At 34.1% G+C, this 11,810-nt stretch overlaps 1 protein-coding gene across 1 annotated transcript; it reads right to left on the reverse strand.

Annotated features, from left to right (window-relative positions):
• Positions 1-1,510: 1,510 nt before the first annotated feature.
• On the reverse strand, positions 1,511-7,536 carry LOC104104539 (ATPase 9, plasma membrane-type-like). Its single transcript, XM_070177037.1, has 14 exons — positions 7,222-7,536; positions 6,617-6,736; positions 6,420-6,518; positions 5,819-5,956; positions 5,010-5,324; positions 4,592-4,918; positions 4,386-4,505; positions 4,137-4,259; positions 3,951-4,055; positions 3,546-3,855; positions 2,949-3,463; positions 2,567-2,740; positions 2,277-2,459; positions 1,511-2,005 (listed from the first exon to the last, which is right to left on the reverse strand). The coding sequence occupies exons 1-14, from the start codon at positions 7,273-7,275 to the stop codon at positions 1,808-1,810; spliced, it is 2,781 nt and encodes a 926-aa protein (XP_070033138.1). The 5' UTR covers positions 7,276-7,536; the 3' UTR covers positions 1,511-1,807.
• Positions 7,537-11,810: the final 4,274 nt, after the last annotated feature.

The following is an 11,810-nucleotide window of genomic DNA, read 5'->3' on the forward strand; positions in this document are numbered from 1 at the left end:
CAATGACAACAGGATTAAGAACACAGCCAAATTCAAGTAGAACAAAATCAGCTATTATTGAAGTGGTGATAGATGTATTAGAAGAAGGAATAACAACTCCAGCAATTAAAGGGAAAAACAGTGACTGCTCTATTTGTATAGCAGAAACTAAATATAGGGAGATGTCTTTGATCCTTCCTATTTGTGGCCATAAGTTTCATAAAGCCTGTATTGAACCTTGGTTAAAAGAAAAAAAGACATGTCCCTTGTGTCGAACTTGTGTTCGCGACGGCCGCATTATTGAAGTAAGACGACTAAATAACGATCAAGACTTACAGTCTAGTGATATCGGTTGAAATTTTCACTTTTATTTTTATTTTTAACACGGTACGTTATTTTACCCCTATCTAAGTAGAACTTACCTTTCCTTTTTCTGTATTTGAGAGAAAAGTTATATATCTGATAATGAGAAGTCATAATATGTTTATCATATTGTCTATCGGGTGTACGTGTATTTGATTTCTTCTCTCTTCCTTTGCATGCATGTAAAATTAATATTGATAATGATAGTGCCTAAGTCCTAACTATTACTACTAGGATTAATTACATTATACACGCCAGCAGTATAAAGATATTATTTTATACCTATCACTAGTGTTCGTTCAACTTAGGTTAATTAACATTCTTACCTGGTTACCCTTTATACTTATCATAAAGCCGATTTATATGTAATTAATTACCTTATAAGTGATTTACTAAAGATGGTAATTAGGGGTGTACAAAGGAACCGATAATCCGAGTCAAACTGAGAAAAAAATCCGACTATGGTTCGGTTTGATTTGTGGCACTGCATTCATCTATAAGTACGTACTTAAAAGAACACGGGGAGAGAGACACATCCTCCCAAAAAAAAACATTTGATTTCCCACCCGGTGTGTGGTGCCCGTATCGGGACCCGACTATATCTGGTTCGTGCCAAAAAATCCAATATTGGGGGGTAAAGCGCTCCCTAACAAAGGCGACTCCATACCCAGGACTCGAACCTGAGACCGCTGGTTAAGGATGAAGCAATACTTACCTCCACCAAAGCCTTTGTGGTACATCCTCCCAAATTTATATTGTCCTTACTTATGATGCAAATTAAAATACAACCAAGTGAAGCATAAAATAATATATCTTTTTGTCCCAAAAAGAATAGATACAATTTAGATTTCAGAAGTCAAATTTCTTAATATTGACCATAAATTCGGACATAAAATCTTTTATTTTAGTTTTTTGAAATAAATTTTATGTATTTAGAAACTATAGAAAAAATATTATAAGTCGCACTAATTAAAAATTCAAAATGTTTAAAAGGCATATAAAAATTAGGGTAAAAAAGCAGCTCATTTATTTGAGTCTCGCAATTTATCATCTGAGTTAGGCAACACTATATTAATAGAGAACAAAACGCAATGTTGATTTCTATATGATAAGTGACGGTTCATCATTTCTTACTATCTCTATTCAAAGGTAACAATATATTATGAAGTAGTAGCAACAAGGCACTTTACTAAAAACATTAATAAATAAATATTTACAGAAAAAAAACAAAAATGATAATGCTATAGTAGATTTTCTTTATGTATATAACTACTAGTTTAATAGTTTTGATAAGCAGCTAGCCTTTGTAGTTCACCAATATTGGATTTCATCCAACATTGAGATACATTCTTGATAAATAGCTGCAAAAATGCCCTTTAACTTGACTACATAGATTTAACATGTCCCTTGAGAGTCTAATATTCCCCTATCTTGCAACATGGTTATTGAGATAATCAAGTTATTTTCATGGCTCATGTGTATATTTTGCAACTTCAGCGCGACGTTTAGCCTGTTCAGCAATCTCATTCAATTCTCTGTAGTTCTTGTCATGGAATAGGCCATTGCTTTCAGCAGTCTGGAGACCGTGTAGTGTTCGTTGCGCCACAGCCCATTGTGCTTCCCTCTCACCTTTTCCATAATCCTTCTTGGTTGTGAAAGCAGTCTAATAGTTTCAAGAAACAAAAATAAGCGGAGTATTATTAATTCAAGAACGGAATTTGAAAAAAGTACTAAGGTTCTAGCCCCGGAAACAGCCTCGAGGGGAGCCATGTGACCAGGAGGTCAAGAGTTCGAGCCGTGAAAACAGTTCTCTTGCAGAAATGCATGGTAAGGTTGAGTACAATAGACCCTTCGTTATCCAGCCCTTTTCCAGATTCTGAGCATAGCTACTAAGGTTTTATAAAATGTGATGGCAATAATCTATGTTTGTTTACCTTATTTTGGATCATTGAATTCCAGGCCTCACCACTCAACGTGTAACGACTGATGAATTTGAGAATATCAAGAGGGATATAGGTGATAATTGTGTAGATCCAGATGATTCCTGCCCATCCCCAACCAATTCCATGGATCCTAGCAAACTTCCAGTTGGCGTAGACAGCGATTAATGTAGCCACCTGAGTTCATCATTCCAGCAGAAAAAACAAGATCTTGATTAGTAAGAATATATACAGAGTTGTGAAAATGAAAATGTTCATTCAGGTTAGTTTTTTTCAAGACTTACAAATTGGGCTAAGAGGAAAGCAGTGACAAGCAAGAAACCCGGGCGTTCCAAAAATGACCAGCTTCTTGATCTTGTCACAAAGATGAGAGCTTGACTGATGATGCTCACTTGAAGGTATACAGCAGCTGTAAGCTCGTAGGGATTATCCCTGATTGATTTAACGTTGAATTTCTCCTGCAGATATGAGCGATAACTTTGTTTATCAAGTTCCAATAGAACGTTTTATTTGTGTTTTGAGCCGTGAAAGCAGTCACTAATGCTTGCATTAAGGTAGGTTGTCCGCATCACACCCCTTGGGGTGCGGCCCTTCACTGGACCTGTGGGACGCCTTATGCACCAGGCTGCCCTTTTAGAGAAGAAAATTGAAAGGGAAAGAACTTACTGTAAAGAAGTCAGTGTCAGCTGCAAGATAGAAGAACACCACAGTCATAATAGCTTGATAGGTTCCGAGGACGATTCCAGTGGCAAAGATTTCGTTGAGCTTCCACGAGTCGGGCAGAGGGGATGGCTTCACCCTGTCCTTAGAGATGGTCATGATAGTTCCGTCGTTTAGGATGGCAATGATGAGGACCATGAAAGGAGGGAAGTCGAATTCCCAAATGAGGGCAATGAGCATGAATCCCATCACGACACGGATTGTGATTGAAACTGCATAGATAGTGTAGTTCTTCATTCTCTGGAAGATGGCTCTACTTGTCAACACAGCACTCACAATGACACCAAGACCTGGTTCAGTCAAAACGATATCAGATGCGCTCCTGGCAGCGTCTGTTGCATCGTCAACTGCAATACCAATGTCTGCTTTCTTCAATGCTGGTGCATCATTGACACCATCTCCAGTCATACCACAGATGTGCTTTCTTTCTTGCAGCTTCTTCACAATCTCATATTTGTGTTCTTAAAAGTTCAAATCCTTGTATTAGTTCGAGTACTACTAATATTTTCTTGATTTTAATTGAATAGTAGTAGTAACATTTACCTGGGAAGACTCCTGCAAAGCCATCAGCCTGCTCAATAAGCTCCTCAACAGGAATTGAAGCAATCGACTCATCCTTATGGTCCCCGAGAAGAGCTGAAGACGGATACATGTTGGTTCCCATACCAAGCCTACGGCCAGTTTCCTTACCAATAGCAAGCTGGTCTCCTGTGATCATCTTAACATTAACACCAAGCTCGAGAGCTTTGCGAATTGTCTCTGCACTGTCATGCCTTGGTGGATCAAAGAGAGGTAAAAGCCCGACAAATTCCCAAGGTGAACCAGCACTGTCCTTGTCTTTTTCTGGCACAGTCTGCATAAATTATCATGCAATTTTATCTAGTGCACTTCAATCAATGATACATTGCAGTAACTCAAACAAAGTTATCTAATATTATGTTGGCTTACCTGTCTTGCAACGCCCAAAGAACGAAGACCGCGGTTGGCAAAGTTGTCGATGATTTCATGAGCTTTCCTTAAAATATCTCCCTTGAGATCACAGAGTTCAATAATCTGGAAAAAGGTTTTGATAGATTAGAAGCTAAAGTTTGACTAAATATATACCGAAATGAAGGATAAAAGAAACTATCTTACTTGCTCAGGAGCGCCTTTGCTAGCCCTGTGCCAGTTTCCACTGTCATCAATATATGTGATTGCAGTGCGCTTATCGACTGGATTGAAAGGGAAGAAATGAACCTCTTGGATGCCTTCTCTTGCCTGCAAATATCGGAACAAGTATTTAAGCTCATTTTCCATTACTACACAGAGAAAAAACAATCTAATGCTCTAATGAGAAAACATAAAATAAAAATAAAAAACAGCATTAGTATTATTTCACATTACCTCTTTGGGATTATTCAACATATTAACAATACAAGCATCAATAGCATCCTGATTCTCAACCCTGGAAGCTCTAGCAGCAAGTAACATAACCGTATCCTTGTCTGCATTCTTAGGGAATACCTGCAACCACAAAGAAACGTCGCTATGAACCTCATCTTTCGCCGTATATGATCATGCTAACACCCTCCTCGATAATGTATACCAACCTCAATCAAGTTTTTGTCGACAGTAAGCTTGTTTAAGGTGAGTGTACCGGTCTTGTCACTGCAGAGGACATCCATACCAGCCATTTCCTCGATAGCAGTCATCCGCTTGGTGATGGCACCTTGTTGGGAAAGCCTATGAGATCCAATAGCCATGGTAACAGACAAGACTGTTGGCATGGCAATTGGAATACCTCCAATAAGCAACACCAATAAATTGTCAATTCCATCTCTATATTTACGCTTTTGAATCGGCCACATCACCAATATCTCAATCACTATTCCCACAACAATAGAGCAGATACAGAAGTTCCCAATAGAAGTCAACACCTGATCATATTGATATAACACAACAAATTTTAGATCCTGAATCCCAATAGTGTATTCAACTTTTAGATCCTAAATCACTAGTTCTTTTCACCTTCTGGAAATGACCAACTTGGTTTGTGCTATCAACAAGATGTGCAGCCTTTCCAAAGAAGGTATGAACACCAGTAGCAATAACAACTGCCTCGATTTCGCCTTGCTTGACAGTGGAACCAGAGAAAACTTGATCACCAGGTTGTTTTGTGACTGGTAAGGACTCACCAGTGAGTGCAGCCTGATCAATCTTAAGGGGATCACCCTCGAGAAGACGAGCATCGGCTGGGATAATATCTCCCAATTTAACACTAATCATATCACCTGGAACCAAGATTGAAGCTTCCTCCTCAGACCATTTTCCATCTCTCAAAATCTGAGAACCACATTCTCAAGATTATCATCCATTGCACATTAAGAAATAAGTACCAAAGTATTTATCTTATATACATCCACTGTAAAGAATTTTTACACTATCGGTTAAAAAGTGTAATATAACATGTCGTTGCAAACAGTGGCGAAGCCAAAAAATTCAATAAGAATGTTCAGAATTTGTACACCCTTCGCTAGTGGGCTATGCAAGGGTGTTCAAAGTCTATTTTTTGATCAATAACAAGTAAATATCTTATCCTATACACAGTATAATTTTTCGGCGAAGGGTATTCAGTTGACCACCCTTGGCTACACATAGCTTCGCCCCTGGTTGCAAGTAAGTTGTTTTATTTTTCAGGTTACAAAACTCACTTTTTATAAACAGTTAGTTACCGATATTTATCTAGTAGGTGATTTGATAATGTAACAATTCTTTTACACCGTCAGTGTATAGACGTTAAAAATCATTACGACAAAGCATGAAGAGTTAAGGGGTACCTTAGTTTTGGGAGCAAGATTAGCCATAAGGGCAGCTGCAGCATTTCCAGCATTGTTTTCTTCAATGAAACTGATAGTAGAGTTGATAATAAGCAAGACCACAATACCTACAAAGTCAGGCCAATCCGGTGGCTTCCCCTGTGAATTGTTTCAAAATTTCACCTTTAATAATTTTGTTTCATTTGTCATAACTCATAAGCAAGAAAAACAGAGGGATTAAGGGTATTTGATATGACAAAAAATAATTTTCTGGAAAAAAAGAAAATATTTCTCACTTTTAGATGAAAGTTATTTGTCTTCACAAATATCTCAAAACTTAACTTCATATCACGGTTTTAACCAACAGTTAGACATTATTATCAACTTTAATATTCAAGAATTTCATCAAACACTATATGGTTTGCCGAAATTATTCTGAATCTTTAATAAATACTATATTTTTTCACAAAATATTTTTACACTCTCCAATCAAACACCAAAATATATTTTCAGAAAAGTATATACTTTTTTTTAAAAATGACTTTCATCATACCAAGCACAACCGGGTTAAAAAGAAGGGGGGTGGGGTGGGGTGGGGGTTATATTTTTAATCTTTTATTACCCCTCCATTTGCCAAGGCAATGGACATGACAGCAGCAGCTTCCATGACCCATGAGAGAGGATTCCACATGAACCCCAAGAATTTAAGGACCTTATTTTCCTGTAATAAATAACAAAAATATTTAGAGCTTATTTAACTTTTTTTTTAAAATTATTAAATGAAGTTTAGCAAACAGTAAAAATAAAAATCATATGTACCTTTTTCTCTTCAAGTTTGTTATGGCCAAAAATTTGAAGTCTATTTTGGCCCTCTTCATTTGTCAAACCCTCTCTGCTACATTTCAGGCACTGGAAAACTTCTTCCACCGGAATGTTTTCCTGCATGGGCATGCAATATCATTTTTAACCTTTCAAATCAAAAAAGAAAAAGAAAAAGACATCTATTCTTTTTGTAATTCGATCTTGTATTCAACATTATTTTCAAGAATTATAACGAAATGATTCAGAAAATTATAAGAATGCCACACTAAGGATTCAATTAAAGTTTGAACCATCTTTCATATTGCACGTAAAGCTTCCCTTATGTTAATGGTATGTAAACTTTATATTTATACAAAAAAATTGTTTTCACACTATTTTTCTATAATATGTAGAGGTGAATCCAAGATTCAGATAATAGATTCAAAATCAGTGTGATCTTATTAAAAAATATATATAAATACACATTTTAAAATACTTTTTATATATGTATACATAATTCGAGACAAAACATTAGATTCGGTTGAATCAGCAAAACCCATCCTGAGTTCCCAAAACCAAATGCAATGCACTTGGAGAGATGTGAGAGGGGAGAATTTACTTACAAGATCAACTTGCTCATTTCTAATATCTTCTAATAAGGATAAATTGGACGCCATAATGATTTATACACTAGAAAAAGAGGGACTAAGAAAAGCAATTAATAAAAGTGAGATTTCAACAAGGAAGAAGGGAGAATGAAGGGAAATCTATTTTAATAGCAATCTCTCTATCTTCTCCCTCATTTAGGCTCACTCTCTTTTGGACACTCTTAATTCAACACAATTCCTCTTTCTCACTCCCTCTTTTGATTAATCAACCCATATAATATGTTAACTAATGCTAATGAGTTTTTGAATGAGGGGTTGGCTCGCTAATTTTGACCCCTTAATCACCCGTTTATATCTAAATACCTTTGGTTAATCCTATTAACAAGGAAAAGCCATGAGATATATTGCAAAAAAATTCTCTCCATTCGTTTCTTTGGAGAATTGGCATTTTGTCCGAATTTTTTGTTTTGCTTGTCCTAAAAAGGTGCAACACCATAAAGCTTAGATCTTTCTCCCTCTTTAGTTCTCTTCTTGAATATTTTTACTATTTTTACAACCATAAATTTAACTTCATCTTTTTTCTTAAGAGGCCTGGTACTTTTTTTTATTAGTACATATACATACATATATGCAAAAAAATTAGTTTTGCCATTTTTTTTCCATACTTGTTGTTTATAATATATATTCTTGAATGACATAAAGTCTTTAACTTCACGTAGTAATATTATTATTTATATTAGAAAAAAGGTAATTTAAATGAATGAGATGTTAGACATTATTTGCAATATGTTACCTTTGATATTGTTGTAAAACGTTTATTTGTTAATATGAAGATTTAAGTAGTTTAATTCAAAGCTTTAAAAATATTTTTACTGTTAAAGAGTAGACATATTTCTTTTTTACAATTTTTTTGTACTTTTTTTATTTTTTTTACAAACATTAATATTGTCTAATTTGAAATAAAATTATAAAATCCAACATTATTAAAAAATTTGGGGACCTAAATCAAGGCTTTACTAGTCTCTTACTAGAGCCACTTCTCCGATCCTGACATTCTCAATCAAATTTATAAAGTCATAAGACAACAATGACAAGAACATTAAAGGCAATAAGTGTGTCATTCAATTACCAAATGTGAATGAAGCTAGTTGAACAGTACGTTCATGGTGGGGCAGTAGTTTGTAAATAATTATTGATCATCAATGAGTGACGACTCAATAGAACTGGTGGCCTAAAACCAAAATATAATAAAAAGTACCTGAAACTTCTTTTATAAAATTCATATAATATTGAGATAAAAAAAATCTACATGACTTTGATCTAGTAGTGAGAGCGAAACTCATTATGTATGGGCTATGCACACGTTATATGATATTGATTTCTTCCCTTAAGTGAAAATAGTGAAGGGGTGAGCCCATTATCCATCGTGTTTTGAACCTTGCGACATTTATCTCGGGATTTCTTAATTTAAAAAGATAAGACACAAAAGAACTTACTTTCTCGTATGTGGATCAATCAAATGTGACAAAAAGGAATAGTTAATTTAGAGAATTTGAGTTGAAATTAGAAAGTAAAATAGTGAGAAACATGAAAAAAGACTATACATAAAGGAAAAAAATAGAATTGATGAGAAGGTAAATATATTATTCAATTTTGTGAGAGAAAATTGTATCATATTAACTCACTTAATCCTACGTCTACCAAATTTTAAAAATTATTAAAATTTAAAATCTTTTATTAATAATTATATAAATATAAATTATGGAGTATATATTATATGATAATATAGTAGTGCTTTATATTTTTGGGGCCTTGAATATAGAGCCGCCCTTGATATTGTACTTGTTAGCTTTACACACCTTGATTGTTCTATTGGAGACTATTATCAACCATTAATGACAACTTTATCTTCCAAAGCTGGATAGAATGGGATCCATCACCTATCGTTTTTTGTTTTTACTGAAATTTAAATTATGGCATAATTTTTGTTCACTTTATTGACTATTAGATCACATAGGGTCCTTAAATTTGGATTCATATTGATAGGAATTTGACTCAAGAAATGTCTATGGTATTCCTTTAAGTTTTTTTTTTTCCTTTTATATTAAGTTTTTTTCCTCTCTTTTTTTTGTGAAGTAATAATGAGTATTATATACATTATTATCCTAAAATTTACCCTTTGTTCGAGCATGGAAAAATACTTAATATACTTTAGTTAGTTAATAGTGAACATTTCAACAGTTGTCGTTACTCTTTACTTGGTTGTTTGAACTTTTCTCCCAATTGAAGTCAAAACTCTTTAGGAGTTTTTGTAGGAGATCAAGTTGTATCCCCAAAGAGTTAACACCTTTGTAAACTCATACTTTGAGACTTTTGTCCAAATCTACTGTATTGCTAGTTGCATTGATTAATAAAAATAAGAGTTTTCTATTTTCTTCATCTCTAATTAAAGTATTAGAAATAAATAATAATTCTACACCTTTTCGAGATTCATAGCCTGTTTGGCCAAGCTTTTTTGGGGCCAAAAATGCTTTTGACCAAGCTTTTAGAAGGAAAAAATGTGCTTTTCGAAAAAAAACAGAAGCAGATTTTGAGAAGCAGAAAAATGTAATTTTTTTCCGGAAACACTTTTCTCAGAAGCACTTTTGAGAAAAATACACTTAGAAGCAATTTTCAAAAGTTTGGTCAAACATTAATTACTGTTCAAAAGTGTTTTTCAAATTAACTAGCCAAACGCAAATCGATTCTCATCAAAAGTACTTTTTTTAAAAGCACTTCTCAAAATAAGCAGATTTTAGAAGTTTGGTCAAACATGCTATCAGTCTTTTATTACTCAGCCAATTTTAGCAGGTGGTAGGAAAATACACTTATGACTTATTACTCTTCCGCAGTCTCGAAAAAATATGTGCAGTCAGACCACTCTGTAACAGTCATCCTTTATAATAATACTTTACTATCACGGTCAAATTTTTCTTAGAACCAATTTCTCATGTTATGTTACTACTAGAAATCCGGTAAAAATCGATCAAAAAAATCGACCAACGTTGGTCGGTAATAGCCAAAAACCGACCAAAACACGACCATTTACATGTGAACGGTATTTTTGTGGTCGGAAAGGAATACCGACCAAAGTTGGTCGGAAATTACCGACCAACTTTGGTCGGTCAATTAAATTCAAAAAAAAGATTATTGCAAAAAAAAAACCGACCAAAGTTGGTCGGTATTTTAATTATGTAAGAAAAAGATTCACCATCTGGGAATCGAACTGGGGTCTGTACTGTGGCAGGATACTATTCTACCACTAGACCATTGGTACATTTTATTTTAAGACTGTCTTTTATTTGATTTATACTCTTTAATTGTATTTTTGCACGAAAATAACCGACCAAAGTTGGTCGGTTTTATTAAAAAGCAAAATTACCCACCAAAGTTGATCGTTTTTTTTAAATGACCCGCGGAATTAACCGACCAATTTTGGTCGGTTTTTTTAATATTAATTTTTATTTATTTTAATTGAAAAACCGACCAAAGTTGGTCGGTTTCTTGAAACATAAATTTCGCGGGACTCAAAAATAGTTTCCCGCATTTTTGCGCCAAAGAAAACTGACCAAAGTTTGGTCGGTTTCGTAAAAAAAAAAAAAAATTGAAAAACCGACCAACTGTTGGTCGGTTTTTTGGTCGACCTTGGTCAATTTTTGCCGAATTTCTAGTAGTGTTCTCTAGAAATAACCTTGGTCGGTTATATATTCTCTATAACAGCACTTTACTATAACAATAAAAAAAAAATAACGAAATAAACGAGACTGTTATAAAGAGGTTTGATATATGACCGGCCCGTTAATTGCACTGTATTGCTAACTAATTTTGCAAGATATACTAGAAAATTACTATTTATACTTTGTTTTCACCTTTGTCGTTGAGAATGTGGAGATGAACAAAAACCAAACTGTCTTTATGAACAGCAGTGAAGATTTAACCAAAGACAGTTGCTTTATGGCAGTATCCTTCAGTTTTGACATTAGGTTGGGAGTGAAAATGGCCAAATCAAAACCTAAGTTGCTCGTTTTGAATTATGATACATACAGATTTCGCTTTTGTCAATGAAGACATCTAATCGGTTTAATACTCCGAAGCAGGGGTGTACAAACCGAACCGGAAGATCACACCAAATCAAAAAGTCAAATCAAACCAAAAAATTCGAGTAGGTTTGGTTTGATTTGAATTGGTATTGAGTAAAAAATTTGAACCAAACCAACATATAAACATATGGAGTAAGTTTTATATATACTTTTAAGTTTTTATAAAGAATTTTCTTTAAAAGATATCTAGAAATATTTGAGATTCTCTTGCGGGATATAATATTTAATAGAATATGAAGTGTTCCATATTTATTAACCTTAAATAATGTGTTATATGATCATTTTTTTATCAAGTGTTACTGTAATACGTCAATCTCTTTGTTCTTCCATATGCATATCATATGTTAAGATCTATTAAACTCTTATATCCTTTTTGAATGTGTAGTGATTATTATTAATTAGGTATTTGATTGATTTTTATGTTTAATTACCAGTTCGGTTAACCTTGAAAGTGTACATCAACAA

Source organism: Nicotiana tomentosiformis, chromosome 6, assembly GCF_000390325.3.
Source record: "Nicotiana tomentosiformis chromosome 6, ASM39032v3, whole genome shotgun sequence".
In the NCBI taxonomy this organism is placed as follows: domain Eukaryota; kingdom Viridiplantae; phylum Streptophyta; class Magnoliopsida; order Solanales; family Solanaceae; genus Nicotiana; species Nicotiana tomentosiformis.